General features: G+C 41.6%; 1 protein-coding gene across 1 annotated transcript in view; it reads left to right on the plus strand.

The window, feature by feature from the left end:
* The first annotated feature begins 3,011 nt into the window (after nucleotides 1-3,011).
* MMP2 (matrix metallopeptidase 2) overlaps nucleotides 3,012-19,185 on the plus strand; it is a 31,675-nt gene continuing 15,501 nt past the window's right edge. Inside the window, exons 1-5 of the mRNA XM_036753061.1 lie at nucleotides 3,012-3,404; nucleotides 11,390-11,616; nucleotides 14,071-14,219; nucleotides 16,498-16,626; nucleotides 17,566-17,739. Of these exons, the coding sequence (XP_036608956.1) occupies nucleotides 3,252-3,404; nucleotides 11,390-11,616; nucleotides 14,071-14,219; nucleotides 16,498-16,626; nucleotides 17,566-17,739 (832 nt within the window). The 5' untranslated portion in view covers nucleotides 3,012-3,251. The remainder of the gene's footprint in view (nucleotides 3,405-11,389; nucleotides 11,617-14,070; nucleotides 14,220-16,497; nucleotides 16,627-17,565; nucleotides 17,740-19,185) is intronic.

The following is a 19,185-nucleotide window of genomic DNA, read 5'->3' on the forward strand; positions in this document are numbered from 1 at the left end:
ATTACAAGGGACAGCTTCAATTTTGGAGGTGAGTGAAGTAGTGTGAAATAATAGAAATGCATAAAGAATAGAAAAGAGTATTACCCAATCATTAGAAAAATACACAGAAGGAAATGAAGAATGTGCAGAAAGGGACACAAAGAGCAACTTTGTTATTACCTTGTGAAATTTATTATGCCCCTTTAAAAAAACACAATTTTTTTATAATGAAAGTGCATGGATTCATATACAATCCCTCTTTTGTGTTTATTGATGATTGCTAAATTTATGGTAAGGATTAAAAGAAAAAATAGAAGGTGAGGTCATTTAAGAAGGAGGTGGGCAGGAGTGGTGTAGAGAGCTTGAGGAGAGAAGAGAAGATTTAGAACTGTTTCTGTGGTAAATGAAATAGAGTCAATCAAGAAAGAATGAAATGATTGTTGTATGGTGATAAGGGCCCAGCTAAGATTAGAAAATCTCAGTTTGTAATTTGGCCCCAAGTAGGTGCAGTAGTGACTTCTGCCAGTGATATTCAGCAGCACCTGAGAGGTTGGAGAGACCATTTCTCTTCTGGGAGTGACTTCTGCCTACCCAGTGCAGGCAGTTTGTGGCTCCTGCAAGATTCTGAATCATATTCAGAGACGCCACATTTTGTCTCCCCTGACCACCCCCTAAGCCTGAGCTCCCACATCTGATCTGATGACAAGAGCAGGGATTTCAGCCAAGAACATAGCTTTGGGAAGTAGGGGGGGGCAGTGAGCAGTAGTTAGAGTCAGGACTTTAGGGGAAAATATTTATAGGGAAAGGACTCAGCAAATTTGCTGACGGTAAGGGATGGAGAAGCTCTCTTCAGGAGTCTCTAAGGGAAATGGAGTGTTGCCCTTGGGGGCACTAGTAGCAGAGGGGTAAAGAAGCTCGGCAGAAAATGTAAGGATGTGTCTGAGACCTGGGGATGGCTTAGGGTGAGTTAGGAAAACAGATTACCCTGACTGTTTCCCTTCCCATCTCCTACCAACCCAAATCCAAAGCACAGAAAGACCCAGTTCCTGACTTTCAGATCAACTATTATCTTTGATTCTAAAATCTGCCTCTTGGGAAAGGTGTTTGTCCCTCTGACAAAGGGCTTGTCTTTTCCTGCATCATAGCACTGAAAGAGCCCTATATGCCCAGTTAAGGCATAAGCACTCTCTTTTACCTCCCCCTCATATATACTGTCTACCGCCCTTTCTAGCAAGGTGCTCCTTTGGGCTGGCAGAGCATTGGTGGTCAGTCCAGTCCAGATGAGCAGCCCTGTTATTACTAATCTAGAGGTTCCCAGAATCACTGGCAGAAGAAAGATCCATCTCAGTGTTCTCTGAGCCTCAGTGTAAGAATCTTCCTGGGCTTCAGTTTCTTCATCTGTAAAATGAGCTATATATACTAAATATCTTTGAAAGGTCCCTTTCTTCATCTAATGATCCTAAGTGTCTGTTTCTGTGGACTTTAAGGGGTAATAATCCTTCCCTCAGCAACTCTAAGGAGATACGGTGTGAAGAGGCGTTTTCTGGGCCTTCACCTCAATTTTGTAGGTGCTAAGGTGTTTGGCTATATTTCCCAGAGCCCACCCCCTGGGGTTCTGGATTGTCTGGGTCTGCCTCAGCCTTGGGACCTAGGCTGGGCAAGAGAGAAGTAGACCCAGTGTGATACTAAATTCCTGCCAGTGTTCAAACCCTTAAAAAGACATTCATTTGTCTGTGAATCTGTTTATATGCCTGGCTCTCTCTCTGTGTTAGATAGTACACTGTAGAAGAAAAAAGCATTAGACTGAAAGTAAAATGATTTGGATTCACAACCCCACTAGAATGACTAAATAGCTATAAGCAAATTAATTAATCTTTCTGAGTTTATATTCTTTAATTTGTATAATGGTGCAAAACTCCATGAAAAAAAACACTAATGTTCTATCCAGGTTGCCCTATGGTTGTGAATCTTTGAACATCAAAATCTCCAAAGAATCAAGGTTACTAGTGACCAAAAGGCCAACGGGAAAATGTATGGCAGATACCAGTGAGCTACAGCATATTTCTCAATGACAATAGATGCACAAGGAGTGACATAAGGGACATATCATTGCAAATGTATAATCAGAAAAGGAGGTGGGCTGGTTATATGGTGAGAGCATAATATAAGAAGGTTTGAATGAGTTGCAATCTGTCCCACTGGAGGGAGAACACAGAAAAGATCACAAATCATTGAATAAGTTGAAGTAGAAAACGAGTTTAATGATACTGACACTACATGCGTCATAGGGTAGTTATGAGGGAAGCACTTGCAAACCAAAAAGCCTTACAGAAATCTGAGCTATTTTATTGCTTTTTGACTGTTTTTCAGTCACCACTGAGTCGGAGGTAAGACTAGAGGAAGAGTCAAACTCCAGTCCCATTCCAGCTGCCACTTACTACTTTGCCATGTCTCTTTCATCCTTTCTCTCCACATCTTTAACTATCTGACACCATCTTTTTCCATTGCCATGCCTTCCCACCCATCATTATTCTTGATGCTTCTTTTCCATCTCCATTTCTCTGATTATCCTTCTCTATCTCTGATCATTTGATTATCTCTCCTAGTCTCTCCACACCCAAGGCTAAGTCCTCCTTTTCTTGCCCTCTACTCTCCCCAACATCAATCACTAAGTTTCTGTCTAGTAAAAAACTTCAGGACCAGAGATTACAAAGGTCAACCGGTCCAGATGTTGAGGGGTGGGGGAGAGCAACATGAGGCATGTGGGACCTGGATTGCAAACTGACGGATAGGGCCCAAGGGTATGGTCACGAAGACTCTAGGGAAGCCAGCTGGAGGGGGTAAGAGTGGGCAATGACTCGGGTAGGTGACGGACAGGGGAGGGAATTCGCTCTTCCCTCCCCCGCAAGGCCAGAGATTTGACTGCTGTTCTCCCAACTCCCAGCCCAGCCGGCCACATCTGGTAACTGCCCCTTTCCCATGTTTCCGCTGGATCTAGACTTCCTCTTGCGGTGGCTGGAGGCTGCGCATCTGGGGGTTTAAACATACAAAGGAATTGCTGGGACCAGCAAAAGGGCAGGCGGCGCGGAGCGGAGTGGAGTAGAGGGGAGGGAAGGAGAGGGGAGGGGAACGAGCGAGCTAGCTGCTCGGGCTGGAGACGGCGTGCGGGCTGGAGACGATGCGCGGTTGAGAAAGAAGGCGGAGACGTGGACTGGAGACTCATTGAGCCCCCCTCTTAGATCGCGACAGCACAAACACTTTGAGGAACGACAATGATGACTCCAGCGGCCCCCGGGGTCCTGGGATTCCTCCTCCCGGCCCTCTGGCTCCACTCCAGCGTTTTCCACCAAACTTGGGCAGCCCCGTCCCCAATCATCAAGTTTCCGGGCGATGTCTCTCCCAAAACAGACAAAGAGTTGGCTGTAGTGAGTGCCTCGGTTGGGCTTCATCATGGTGGGGGTTGGGGGGAGGGGAGGGTAGCTGAGGGGGTCCTGCAAACAGCTGTGGGGAGCTGGCTCCCTCAGCTTCCCGGGAGGTGAAGAGGGGGAGGGGGAGAGGAGACAGCTGGAGGGTGGGAGGTCTGCTTGGGTTGGGGAGGGGCAGGGTGTCCCGAGAGAAGGGAATTGGCAAAGTCAGCCTTTTGGATGTAGAGTCTACGGCCAAAGAAAGTTTCCTAGGACTTTAGAGAAGTGAGGCTGGCGAGCGGCAGGAGGGACGATAGGGGGAAGGAGAGAGGAAGGGAGGAGGGATGGAGGCGCGAGGCTCGCTGGGGTTTCCTGCAACTCCTAATGATCACCAGCACACAGCTAGGGGAGAAAGAGGGAGGGGGAAGCAGGGAGCCCCCGAACGATTCCTGGGGAACTGAGCCGGCCGGAAAACCCCTCCCCCAGAGCCTGGACCGCTCCTTGAAGCAGCTCAGATGTTGTTTTCCGTGCATTCACCACATCGTTGCATAAGCAGAATTGGAGGGACAATTACTGTGCGGCTCAGGGACTGCTGAGCCTCTGGCTTTAATGAGCACTTTGGGCTTGGAGCACTAGTCCCCGCGGTCAGAAAGGGATCTTCTGAAAGTTGCCGGGGTGGAGGGGGGGTGGGGGGGTGTCGGGGGGAAGGGGAAGGGGAATGTTACAGGGGGTTGGGAGGGAAAGTTTAAATTGAGGGTCTTCTTCCTGACCCCGGAGCCTGTTTCTCTTGGAATTCGTTTTAAAGAATTAATAAAACCCAGCCCCAGGGTTGAAGGAACTTTCAGAGGCCACCTACTCCAATCTGTACCGAACAAGAATCACCACTATAGCATCTCAGAAAAGTGGTCATTTTAGTCTCTGCTGGAAGCCATCCAGGGATAGGAAGGCCATTCATCACCCACTAAAGCCACCCATTCCAGTTTGATCTTGCTCTAATTGATTTTCCTTTCATCAAGTCCCAAACTGCCTTTCTACAACTTAAGTCCGTTTGTTCCTAGTTCCACATCTGGGACCAAGCAAAACAAGTCCAACCACTCCACCCCACTAACAGCCCTCAAATATATGAAGACAGAAAACACATTCACCGCCCCCCCCCCACCCGCCCCAGGACTCTTGTCCTTCATACTAAAATATCACTTCATTTTTCAATTGACCTTTTCCAGTCCCTTTATCATCCTAGATGTGTCCTCAGGAAGTTCTTCCATCTGTCAGTATCCTTTAAAGGTGATACCCACGACAAAACAAAGTGCTCCAGATGTCATCTGAGCAGAGTAGAGGCTCTGGGTCTAGTTTTCTTATCTGTAAAATTAGGGTTTGGGCCTAGATGGCCTCTGAATTCCTTTTAGTTCTAAATATATGATCCTCCAATCCTATGACTAATCCATCTTTTATCCTAAACGCTTTCTTTTGTCTGTTGATGGAGCCATCTTTTCAAAAGGACAAAAAAGTTAGGGGAACCCTGAACCACATCAGAGGAAGGACTAATTTGGTTTCCTCGATTATTTAGGATAACCCCCAGTTCAAGAGGGCTTGGCAAGAACAGAACCAGATGCAGAGTCCTCCCAAGCAGAAACAGCTGAGGCAACATTTTTTCTGGGTCACCATGCTGGCCTTGGGTCATCAAGAGAGATAGCTCAAAACTGACCATAACACATAATGACAAAAGAGTATCAAGGGTTAGGGTGAGATGGGAAAGTGAGGGAAGTTGAACTAGGTAGTCTTTAGGATTCTTTCTAGCTTGGATATTTTGTGGTGTCATCTTTACTAATCACTATCATTCAATATTAATTACAGTCATAGATTTAGAGCTAGAAGGGACATCCATCACAAATCATCTAGTCCAACCCCTCTTTTTGCAGATGAGGAAACTGAGGCTTGCTCAAGGAGGTTAAATGACTTTCCAGGGTCCAAAAGTGATCAACAGAGTTCAAATCAAGTCTTTTGAATCCAGAGCCAATATTCTTTCCACTATAACGTTGGAACTCAGGAAGTACTTATTAAATGTCTAATATGTATCCAACAATGCAAAAAACAAAAACAAAAACAAAACAAGAAGGACCTAATCCTAGCCTTTGAAGAGCCTCTATTAATGACAGAACATCACTACTACCACTAAGAAGGTACTAGTTAACATTTGTAGAATGCTTTTAAGATGTGTAAAGCATTTTACGTTCTATGTCATTTGATGTGAAATAACACAGAGAGAACAATGAGCATAGTAGGAATGTTATTTACTTAATAGTGCATGACACTATGCTAGGTTCTATATGAAAAAGGCTAAAGACAGTATATGCTCTCTGGAACTTTATGAACTAAGACACACAGATATATAATCAGCCACTAAGTCAATAAACATTTATTAAATGTCTACTATAGGCCAAACTAGATTCAGCAGATAGAGCAATGTGCTTGGAATCAGGAAGACTCATCTTCATGAGTTCAAATCCAGTCTCAGACACTTACTGGCTGTGTGACCCTGGACAAGTCATTGTTTGCCTCAGTTCCTTATCTGTAAAATAATCTGGAGAAGGAAACGGCAAACAATTCCAGTGTCTTTGCCAAGAAAACCCCAAGTGGTGTCACAAAGAATTGAACATGACTAAAATGAATCCACAACAATAACTATGGTTGTTATACTGTGCTAAATGCTGGGGATACAGAAAGAGGCAAAAGACAGTTCCTGCCCTCAAGCTCACAATCTAATGGAGGAGACCACAAGCAAACATATATACAAACAATTAGTAGGATTAGTAGGAAACAGTTAAAAGAGGAAAACACTGAAATTAAGGTACTTAAAAGAAGTCTGTGACACCAGTCAGCAGAGAGGAGACTGAGAGCATTCCAGGCACACAAAGGTATGTGGCTGTTATTCAGGCAACTGAAAAGAAAATACATCACTAACTGATCAGAGAAAAGTGTGCTCTGTGGATCTAAGTCAAGTTTATTAAGTATCTACCTTGTGCCCAATAGAGAGTGTCAGGAAAAGTGGACATATGAGAGTCCCATTTAGGATCAGTTCTTATGTATAATTTGCCTTCTGTAAGATTTACAAGCACCAACAGCATTGTAGTAACTTTCCCACCTCTTCTTAACCCCATGAGCTTTGTACCAAATTTAATGCTGTGCTTAGATTGGGTGCTAAATGAAGGACCCCATATTGCTTTCCTGATCGGTCCAGGAAGGCTTCATTGAGGAAGTGAGAATATAAGAGCTTGTTGAATTGAAATGAAATACTGGGACATAGAACCAAACTTGGCAAGGTAGGAATCCAGGACAACTTGGAAAGGGGCTGTGAAGAGTAGGTTGTAGACCTTTATGTTATAGCGGAAAGAGTACAGATTTGGGTGTTAGAAGTCCTCTTTTAGAATCTCTTCTCTGTAGCTTTCTAGCTTGGTAACCTTGGGCCAGATATCAAATTCTTTGAGCCTCAATTTCATCTGTAAAATGAATGAGATTCTAAATCTCTAATTTTTTTTTCCAACATGAGGGTTCATGATCCTGTTATTTAATTCACTTCAAATCAACAAGTATTTACTAAATGCCTTCTACGTGCAAAGCATTGTGGTAGGTCTTGGAGATACAAAAATAAAAATCAAACATTCCTTATATTCAAGGAACTATATTCTACTGGTGGTGATGTAGCATGTGTATGAATAATTATGAAGTATACATAAAGTAATTTCAAGAAGGAAAGAGTGTTAACAATTGGGAGGGAGGATCAGGAGCCTCCTACGGGAAGAGACAGCTGAGTTGTGCTTTGAAGAAAGCTTGGGATTCTAAGAGGCAGAGATGAAGTGGGAGATAATGTGAAATAAAACTGGAAAAAATATGTAGGACCTAGACTGTGGAAAGCCTCAAATTCTAGCCTGTGGAGTTCACATTGTATCTTAGAGGCAACAGGGAATCATTAAAGAATTTTGTATGGGAGAAGGCTGACAAAGCCACATCTGTGTTGCAGGAATAGCAATTTGTGAAAGAAGGGTTGGAGTAGGGCAATCAATGAAGACTAATACAAATCCCAGACAAGAGCTGATGAGGACTTAAAGATGGGGGAAGCATAGTTAAAATAACAGCTGGAGAAGACCTTGGAAGGAATAGTAAGGTCAAACTGAAGGGAATGGACAGGACAGGGTGAAGGCAGGGAAAAAGTAGGTAGGATTGTTGTCCTGTGGGTTGAATCTCTGGGGGATTTTTTCTCCCAAATGGAAGAGAAGTTGGGTGTAATAAGCTTGAGTTTATGAGATGGCTTGGGGCTGGTTAACTTTGTAGTTGTAGCGAACTTTGTAATAAGACCATAGTCACGAGTTCAATTCTCAGGTGAGTCAGTTAGCATTACTATGCTCTGTGGCTGCTGGCAGTATCCTTTACACCAATCAGCTGTTTTGAAAAATTGGTAACTTGTGATCAAGCAACGAATGAATTGCTCAATGCAAAGTTCTCCTTACTATTATAAACAAAACTCAGAGTCTCTGCTCTACAGATGGGAGGATCAGTGCACCTTTGCATTTAAAAGGATAACATTTGTTTATTTTCTAGAAATTGCAAGTCTATGTAGGAGGTCATGAAAGCAGCTTGACAGGGAATTGAGCTCTGGGAATAGGAGAGGAAGTGATATCATTCTTTATTGGCCCTTGTTCCTTCTCTAGCCTTTCAGCCAGGGGCATTCCCTAAGACTCTGTCCTTAGTTCTCTTCTCAACTTGATTTCAGAGAATTCATCTATTCTTGTGACTTTATTTATCTTGTGGCTCTATTTTATAAGGGTAACTCCTTCACATACATTGCCAGTTTTGCCCCTACTTCTGAGCTTCTGTCCTGATTATACAACCGAGTACTAGACATTTACACTTAGATGTCCTACCCATGCCTGGAATTCACTCTCTCCTCTTAGAATCCCCTTTCTCTTTCAGAATTCAACTTAAGCACCACCTTCTACAGGAAGCCTTTCCTGACAGTCCTCTCCCTCCTTTGATGTATTTTTTCATATATATTATATGTATTCACATGCATTGTCTCATGTATTAATATACATTGTCTCTCCCCATACAGTGTAAGCTCTTTTAGGGCAGGGATTGTTTGATTTTTGTTTTTGTACCTCTAGCAGCATCTGGCAAGGTGTCCATATTGGGCACTTGCTGATTGATTTTAAGAGACAACAGTAGGTTCTTTAAAATATTTGTTGATTGATTAATCGGTTGCCTACTCCTAAAATCAAACCCATCATCATCTTTCCTCAAACCAGCTTTCTTTCCTAACTTCTGATTTCTGTCATGATACCATCATTCCAGGCATTAGGCTTTAAAAACTCAGAATTATCTTTGACACATTCCTTTCCTCTAATATTTAGTCAGTTATCAAGTCCTACTGAGTCTTCTTTCCTGATATCTCTTCTATATATTCCTTCCTTTCCATACCAACTATACCCATTCTACTCCAGGGAAATAAGATCTTATACCTGGGGTATAGTAATAATCTTTCAATTGGTTTCCTTGTTTCTGATTTCACTCTCCTTTAAATCATCCTGCATACTGCCATGAAATGGCTCTTCTTAAAACATGCCATGATACTTCCTGCTCAGAAATCTTCAGTAATTCCCCATTATCCCCATTCTTTTGCTTGGCATTTACTTCCTCCATAGTCTGGCGTTAACCTTTCTTTCCAAAACTCTCTTTCGCTATGTAACATTTTATGAAAACAACAAAATTTGCTAACCCCTCCACTCTTACGAAATTCATCTCCTATTCATTTCTTTTTTTCTTTTAAAAATGTTTCCCTACTGTTTCAAAAGTATATTAATTTCCTTTTCATTCTTAACCTCCTGCTTTAGTGTTATTCATTGTTTTAGAGAGACTGGTATTCTGATTGGCCTCCCGAACAGACTATGCTTCCCTCCCCCCTCCAAACCAGTGCCTGTGTTTACATCCTTCTTCACTTCAATCCAAATACTACACCTATCTTGTCCACGGAGTTGGCTGTGACTACTCTATTCCTCAGTGACCTTCCCTTTCCCTGTGTCCTAATGCACTTGTCTGTATGGCCCATTGGGTGCTTAGCATACACTGTCCTGTGTACAGATCTTCCTCTCTTCCACTTAGACCATAAGCTCCTCTATGGCAGGAATCATCTCTTGTTCCTCTTTTGCTTCTTCCTTAGCACCTGGTACAGTGCCTTGTACATTGTACTCAAGAAGTGGTGAGATGAATAAGTTATTCTAAATGTGGTCTAGTGTACTAGGAGGTCCTGTAGGGGGAGTCCTTTCCCTATCCAGAACTGACCTATGTCCCTGAAGGCACTAGGGTTATTTTTTTCTAATGGGCCCAGCATTGAGCTAGACAAAGAATGACAATTAATTAGAACCAAAGGAAACTTAGTGACTTTCTAGTCTAGTGTCCAAATTCATCATTTTATACAATAAAACTGAAGCCCATAGAAGTAGATTTACTTGACCAAGGGTAAAGAGCCAGCAAGCAGAAAAACCAGGGTTTGAACCAGAGGTTTGTTTTCTTTTTTATTTATTTTTTTTCCTTTTTTAAAAATTTTTTTTACCAGAACACAAATGCAGAATAGAGAAAAGAAACAAAAACATATTGTAAACTTAAATACAAATTAAGAAAGGAAAAAAGCATGTCATGTGCATAGCAGAACATAGGAGAGGATTCAAAATATGTAACAATAAATTTTCATTTCAAGAAAGCCTATATGATAAATAATACACTTTGTATTGAGAATTGTCCATCTTTTCTTTGCTTCCTTCTGTTTTCTTTTGTTCTCTGCTATGCACTTTTTAACTTTGTTCTTTTTTTTCCCTTCCCCCTACCCCCTAGAAGGCTACAATAGGTTTAGTTTCATAAATGAAACCAGAGATGGGCTGGTAGATGTTTAATGACTGGATCTCAAAACAAAAGTGCGGGACACATTTTTCAGTTTAATCTTCATGATTATTAATATTTTCTTCTTCACCATTTAAGTCTAGACATCAACAAAAGAATAAATCAAGCCTTGATCTGTAGCATTTGCTGATTGTTCAAACTGAAAATTTAACAATCTGCTTGCTAGAAGCTATTTGAGCTGGCTCACGCATACCCCTGGCTTCATCCCCAAGCTTCTGAATTCAAATCCAGATCTCTTCCCTATACTATGCTTTTATAATGAGGCAGCCATGGTCCAGCCTTAGAATCAAGAAGAGCATGGGTCAAATCTCAGTTCAGACACATGCTGGCTTGTCATTCTATTCCCAGAAACTAGCATAGTATGTGGCACATAGTAAGTGATAAATATATTTTTCTAGATGGCAGAGTGGGTAAAGCACTAACTCTAGAGTCAGGATGACCCAAATTCAAATCTGGCCTCAGTCACTTACTAGCTGTGGGACCTGGGGGTGGGGGTGGGGAACCTCTGTTTGCCTCAGTTTTCTCAACTGGGAAATGAAGATAACAGCATCCAACTCACAGGCTTGTTGCAAAGGTCAAATGAGATAACATGTTTGAAGTGCCTAGCACATAGTAGGTATTATATAAATACTTATTCCCTTCCCTGCTCCTTCCCTCTATTAATTGATTGACTGACGGTGGGACCCAGAACAAGTCACTTAACCTTTGGAACTCCTAAGGACTCTCTAAACCTGAATGATAAGGGCAGTAGCTGATCTTCATTGAGAGAGGGAGTTTTTTTTTTCAGTAAGAGTTCCCTACACATATAAAATCACAAGACTGCACCTCCTCCATTGCTTACTCCAAAAATGTTTCTATAAACACTGGTTGGAGGATTTCCATTACCTCTGGCAGTTTTTCCAGGGTTCTCCTGAGGATAAAGACCTTTAAAAAGACCTGGATCTGGATACGGGTCAGCATATGTCCAGGGCATTGGTCAGTCCAGCTTCTCTTGCACTATGATCGGAGAACATGAATGGGCGCAGAGGGACTTATTCCTACACACTTATATATTCTAGCAATACCTGAACACATTCTACGGCTGCCCTAAAGAGAGCTGCAACCTGTTTGTGCTGAAGGACACCCTGAAGAAGATGCAGAAATTCTTTGGACTGCCAGAGACAGGAGAGCTGGACCAGAACACTATTGAGACCATGAAGAAGCCACGATGTGGGAACCCAGATGTGGCCAACTACAACTTCTTCCCCCGGAGACCCAAGTGGGAGAAGAACCAGATCACATACAGGTGCCCAGGGAAGGGGAGAAGATTTGGGGGAGGCCTAGAGCAAGAGACAAGGCAATATGAGATCCTAGTTATATGAGGACTGCAAAGAAATAAGGTTGCAGGCCTCTGGGACATGAGGCCACAGATCAAAAGGAACTGCAGTCCTCTCAGCCCTGCCCTTATCTTCTCTCTGGGACAGGATCCATGGGGATCTTGGAAATTGGTAGGTGAAGTGGAAAGGTGAGGAAGTGGGAAGTGTCAGGGCATGGGAGATTATAGGAGGTATTGCCCCTTGGTAGTAGGAATGGCTCATTTTTGCCTTTGACTCTAAGTTCTTAGCATAGTAACTAGCATGTAGTAGGTACTTAATAATGTTTGTGGATTGATTTGGGGGGGGAGGGGCTGGAGGATTTAAATCATAGGATTTAGAGCTGCAAGAGACCTTAGAAATGATCTAATCTGGGAGTTCTTAACCTGCAGTCCAAGAATTTAAAAAAAAAAATGACTGCGTTTCAACATAATTTGATTTCCTTTGCATTCCCATTTTATGTATCTAAAAACATTCTGAGAAGGGTTTTATCAGCCTTATCAGACTGCCAAAGGGGCCCATGACACACAAAAAATGTTAAGAACCTCTGATCTAGCACTGTCATTTAAAATTAGTTCAACAAACAGATAAGGAAAAGAAGGTCTAAAAGATGGGTGGGGAGAGAAGTGATGAATTAACACCAAACAATAAGTAGCAATGCCAAAATTAGAGCCCAGAGCCTCTTACTCCAAAACCAGGGCTTAAAATCATTTTCAATATTTGTTAAGTACCTATAGTGTACAGAGTACCTTGCTGTCCCTGGAGAAGATAACAAGGCTTAGATAAGTCATGGCTCCTAATGGAGCTCACAGTCTAGTAGGGTGATGCTACAAATAATGATATGACATAATATATGACAAATACTTTTGAGAGTTGCAAAGCATAAAGCTTTGAGATGGCATTACTGTCATGGGTCAGAGAAGATGGCAAGGAATTTTAAGATATCATCTGCTTCTTATGACTACCTGATTAAATCCTACTCATTTTATTTCAATTTAATTTAATTAACAAAGATTTTTGGGTAAGGCACTGTAGTAGGTGGTGAGGATACAAAATGAAAAATAAAGCACTCAGTGAAAAGGAACTTACATGCTAGTAGGAATATGTACCTTATACATAGGAGAAGTGAATAGCAGGTAATTTGATGAGAGAGAGAGTGAATACCAACAGCTGGGCTAGGGGGAGCAGGGAAGGTTTATAAGGATACTGCTGAGAGATGGATTTGAGGAAAGAATTCATTACTGACATAGATTCATTACAAACATTTGCTTGTGCAAATACCTGGTTGTATGGAATGGCGCTTTGAATTTGGGGAATAACTAGTCGTCTAGTTTGGCTGGACTGAAGAATGTGTGAAGGTTGGAGTCAAGGGAAATCTAGCTGCGAAAGTATACTAGTCATACTAGAAGGGGCAGATCAATAGGTCTGAATTGCCTAGAGGCATTGGGGAACTACTGAAGTCTTTTTTGTCTTGTTTTTGAACAAGGGAATGATGTAGTTATACACCTGTGCTTTGGGAAGACCATTTTGGAAGCTGTGTAAAGGAATGATTAGAAAGGAGGGAGATAAGAGAGGCAGGAAGACCAGTGAAATAGCTGACCTACATCTGTCCAAGTGTGACAAGTGATACTGGGGGCCATGTGAGTGGAGAGAAGGGGATGAATGGGAGAAATGTTGCAGAGGTTGTGGAGAATATCTTCAGAAGTAATTTCTACTTCTGAGAGGCAGCATGGTATAGTGCATAGTAGTTTACCTCAGAATCAGGATGACCTGGATTCAAGCCCTGCCTCTGACCCATGCTGGCTGTGTGATCCTGGACAAGTCTCAGTGCTCCAGATAGATCTCTGAGATTGAAGGTGGCAAAGCACGCACCGCTTGGCATTTAAAGGGACAATTTCCTTATCTATAGCCCCCTACACCAATGAAATCACAGGCTGTAGGCTCTGGTTTCTACCATATAAGTCACATTTAATAGTTCCACACTCCTCTGTACTGTTACTTGAGGATAAGAGTGTATCATCCCAAGACTTCAATGAGGTGTGAAAGGGTATGAACTAGACCCATGATTCACTGGAATAGAGAACTCCCGAGAGAGGAAACTCCCTGTATTAATACCGACTGGCACCTTCTCTACAACTTATAGAGAGCTGCCTAGAGCATTGAGAGAGGCAATTGACTTGTCCAGGGTCACACAGACAGGCTGTGTCAGAGGCAGGACTTGAATCAATGCCACTTTGGCTTTGATGCTAGCTTTCTATTCACTACATGATGCTGACACCCATGGAAATTAGGCTGGAAGAAAATTGGTATGGAACTCCAGTGCATTGTGGGAGACATGTTCCTGTTACAATGCTTTCCCTAACCTCCATTCTCTTTGTCTACCTCAGGATCATTGGTTACACACCTGATCTGGACCCTGAGACTGTAGATGATGCTTTTGCTCGAGCCTTCAAAGTCTGGAGTGATGTGACACCTCTCAGATTTTCACGTATCCATGATGGGGAAGCTGACATCATGATCAACTTTGGTCGTTGGGGTAGGTGCTATAGATGTTGGCAATACTCAGGAACAATATAGAGCTGGAAAGGATGTTACTGACCATCTAGATCTACCTCCCTCATTTTACAGATGAGGAAACTGAGGCACAGAACAGTTAAGTTACTTTCTCAGGGTTACACACCGAATAAGTATCTAAGATAGGACCTTTATATAAATTTTTTTTGTTTATTTCAATTTTATTTTATTTTCCATTCTGAATTCCCTCCTTTCCATCTCCCTTACCCATTGAGAAGACAAAAAGAAAAGGAAAAAAGAAAACCCTTTACAGATATGTATAGCCAAGCAAAACAAATTCCCACATTAGCTGGAGAGAAAAGAAAACAAGAGAAAGGGGAAAAAAAGAAAATGTGCTTGAATATGCACTCAATCCATCAGCTCCCTATCTGGAGGTGGATAGTGTATTTCATCAGGAGTGCTTTAAAATTCTGGTTGGTCATTATGTTGATCAGAGTTCCTTATTCTTTCAGAGCTGATTATCTTTTTTTTTTTGGAGGGGGGAAGGCAGGGCAATTGGGGTTAAGTGATTTGCCCAAGGTCACACAGCTAGTAAGTGTGAAGTGTCTGAGGCTGCATTTGAACTCAGGTCCTCCTGACTCCAGGGCAGGTGCTTTACTCACTGTGCCACCTAGTTGCCCCCAAAGTTATCTTTAAAAATTTTGTCACTGTATAATTTGTTTCCCTGGTTCCACTCAATTCACTTTTCATCAGTTCATACAAATCTTTCCAGGTTTTTCTTTCAGAGTTCATTATCTTTATTTTTTTTTAACTTTATGAAGTCTTCAACTTTTCTATTGAAATGAAGCAGACATTGAATTTCAACATAAGCTACACTGTTTTTTTAAAGTTGTTCTAACAGATGATATTGACATACATTCAAGCAAAAAGAAGTTTGATATTTTTAAGTTGGCCTATCTAGAGAATTATCTGCTTTCACTTGCTAGCATACATAAGTCATAATTCCAACTACAGTTTTTTATACTTGCATATGTTTATGACAAATTCTCATGTTATTGATTCCTTAGTGTATTTTCCCCACCCCTCACCCCTTCTACCTCTAATTTTATGTCCTCTCTAACTTCCTTTTTAAAAGTAATATTTTATTTTCCCCAATTACATATAAAAACAATTTTAATATTTTTTTAAGTTTTGAGTTCCAGATTCTGTCCCTCCCTCACCTACAGTTCATTATCTTTACAATATTTTTGTCATAGTATAATTTTTTTCCTGGTTCTACTCACTTAACTTTTCATCAGCTCATACAAGTCATTCCAGGTTTTTCCAAAACCATCCCACTCCCTTCATAATTTCTTACAGCACCATAATAATCCACAAACTTCATATACTTCATACCTGTTCAACCATTCCCCAACTGATCGATAACCCCTGTTTCCAATTCCTTGCCACCATGAAAACAGTTGCTATAAATAATTTTTACATATGATAAAGACCATATTTGAGCTCTGTTCTTCCTGACCCCTATTCTAAAACCCTATCCACAAAACAAGGCTTCTGGAGAATCAGTATCAGCAATCCTTTCCTGAGTACCTACTCTGCCCAGACTTGTTCTAGGCTTGGGCTAGAATGGAGGGTATGATGGATAAATGTCTGAATGGTAGGGCAGCTTTGACATGGACCAATGACATGGCCCTCAGACCATATTAAAGATAATCAACTTTGAAAGAATTAGGAGCTTTGATCAACATAATGACCAACCAGAATTTCAAAGCACTCCTGATGAAATACACTATCCAATCCCAGAGAGAGAGAGCGCATATTAAAGCACATTTTCATTTTTTTCTTTTTTCCTTTTCTCCTGTTTTTTTTCCTCTCTGGCTAATGTGGGAATTTGTTTTGCTTGGCAATATATATACATACATACATACGTACATACATACATACATATATATATATATCTTAAAGGATTTTCTCTTTTTCTTTTCTTTTTGTCTTCTCAATGGGTGAGTGAGATGGAAGGGACAGAATTCAGTATGGAAAATAAAATAAAATTGCAATAAAAAATTTATAAAAAGGTCCTATCTTAGATATTTATTAGGTGTGTAATCCTGATAAAATCACTTAACTATGCTGTGCCTCAGTTTCCTCATCTTTAAAATGAGGGAGTTGGGTCAACGATTTCAAAACAAATTAGAACCCTAAATAAATATGGGTTGTCCTAGATATCCTAAGCTTCTCTTTGAGTGGTGGGCAAGGTAAAGCTGGGAGCTAAGGAACTGATGGCAACATGTGTGTTGCAGAGCATGGGGATGGATATCCCTTTGATGGGAAGGATGGACTCCTGGCTCATGCCTTCGCTCCTGGAACTGGTGTAGGAGGAGACTCCCATTTTGATGATGATGAGTTATGGACCCTGGGAGAAGGACAAGGTAGGAGCCTGGCTCTCCCCATTCCCCCAGGGCTGCCTTTCCCTTTCATACATCTTGGACTTACCTTTACCACTATATCCTTACTACTTCTCTTTACTCATAGATTTCAGGTGCATGTAGAATATCTCTCCTTTTCCTCATCACCCTGCAATAACCACTGTGTAACCTCTCCCTCAACTGAAAACACTGTGCTTTCCCATTTGGCAGCAAATAGTTGGAGCATAGGCTATGCCACAGACATCCCTCAGCAGCAGTGACAGCAGCTAACACTTATTTAGGGCTCAAACTTTTCTGATCACTTGACATACGTACATTATTTCATGTTAGCCTCAAATAACCTCCTGAGATAGGCAGAGCAAGTACTATTATCCTCATATATCAGATGAGGAAACTGAGTCAGAGAAGTGAAGGAATTTGCATAAAGTCACTCAACTAGTAAACAACAGGATTGGGATTCCAACCCAGGCTTTCTGACTCAAAATCCAATGGGCCTTCTAGAGCTACAGTGCCTATGTGTCCTCCCTTGAAGCTGCGATGTGCTTGTCACCTGTCACTAACTCAAAAGGGTCCTCTTTTTTGAGAAAAAAAAATGGTGATTTTGTTACGACTGATAAATCATAAGCCCAATGTCCAGAAAAGACACCAATTACCACTTTAAGGATTGCTAAGTACTTTTGTCACAACACTGTGGGGTATGTAGTCAAGTACAGCTGATGGAACACAGGTTCAGTGACTTGCCTAAAGTTACACAATTTGTTAGGTTTCAGATTAAGCCAGGTCTCCTGATTCATTGCTCTTTCTGCTCTACCCTGCTGCCTTAAGTATATTAAATACTTCCCCGCTTTCCAAGCTTTCCCCTATTCCAGTTTTACCCCTCTTCTACAACCCCATTGTTCTTGATCTTGAGTAAGGTAGTAACATCTTTCCTGTTGCCTACAGTGGTCCGAGTGAAATATGGGAATGCTGACGGTGAGTATTGTAAGTTTCCCTTCCTGTTCAACGACAAGGAATACACCAGTTGCACAGATGCTGGCCGTAGTGATGGCTTCCTCTGGTGTGCGACCTCCTACAACTTTGACAGTGATGGGAAGTATGGCTTCTGTCCCCATGAAGGTAAGTTCCCCTCTTCACCAAAATTTTCTTGTACCCTTGATGCATATCCTACCATCCCCCCGATAATGGCAAAAACTGTCTAGTGCTCCCTCTCAATTTTGGACTTTCATTGGATGTGGTTTCCAGGTATAGAGGAGGTATGAGAAGCACCATGCCTTTCTAAGAACTGGTTATTCAGTCTGAGAGTGGAATCCAGGAGACTGGTGAGAAGGTTTAGGATGGTCAGGGGCCCAGTTTATGGGACAGAAAGCAGAGCTCAGAGACTGAGGCTAGGTTGACTACCTGGCTCTGGGAGGTGAATCCTCAAGGGGAAAAGGGAGTACTAGCAATGAGTCCTTCTTGATTTGACCTCGTGTTAGCTCTAATTTATGTCTGTGTATCCTGAATGTGGAGGGTGGGCAGCTAGGTGGTGCAGTAGATAGAGCACTGGGCTTGGGGTCAAGAAGACTCATCTTCATGAGTTCAAATCTGGCCTCAGATATTTACTAGCTGTGGGACCCTGGGGAAGTCATGTAACCTTGTTTGCCTCAGTTTTCTCATCTGTAAAATGAGCTGGAGAAGGAAATGGCAAACCACTTCAAGATCTTTGCCAAGAAAACCCCAGAAGGGGTCATGAAGAGTCAGACATGACTGAAACAACTGCACAACAACAACAACAAATGTGGGGATACTAGTCTGTAAGGACTGGGGCTATCTAAAGTTTGTATTTTCCTTCATGTCTAGCACAACTTATAAAGGCTTATAAAGTGCCTTAAAAATGTTTGTTGTATTCGTTGTTGTTGTCTCTCTCTTTGTCTCTGTATGTCCTGATGGTTCTATGTGTGGCTAGATCCATACCTGTCCTTGGAGATAAGGAATGACTGTGTGTGTGTGTGTATGTGTGTGTGTGTACATGAACATATATGTGCTAGCATATAAAATTTCTGGACTTTTTAACATCATAGGGAAGTTATTTTTCTTTACACATTTTAGGATACATTTACATTTTATTTCACCTTATGAATCTAAAGCCTCTTTGTTTACCAACAAAACAAAAAGAGATCTATCATCTGTAACTTGGTTTGCTCATAAATTCACAGTTTAGAAATGTGAAGGTCTATGCCTGACATATATAGACACGGGAAGACCTAGGTAGGAAAAAATAGAACAATTAAGTAATGAGGGAAACATTTTCTCTTTCTTTAATTCCCTTTCCTGATGTTCAAGGTTAAGAATGATGACAATAAAGAGTTTTCTGGGTTGTTTTTCCTGGTAATTTACCAACTCTAGCCTGCATCTCTAAGCTTATGTAGTAACTATCTGTTTCTGTTTCCTTAAAGATACACTTTCATCACAACTGAAGATTGAATACCAACTAGTCTTGGCATCAAGGAAAATAATTAGCAAATTAATCCATGTTTCAATTTATGCTTCTTTTAACCAAATTAGTCATTGTTTTACATAAGC

Source organism: Trichosurus vulpecula, chromosome 3 (genome assembly GCF_011100635.1).
Source record: "Trichosurus vulpecula isolate mTriVul1 chromosome 3, mTriVul1.pri, whole genome shotgun sequence".
NCBI lineage: Eukaryota > Metazoa > Chordata > Mammalia > Diprotodontia > Phalangeridae > Trichosurus > Trichosurus vulpecula.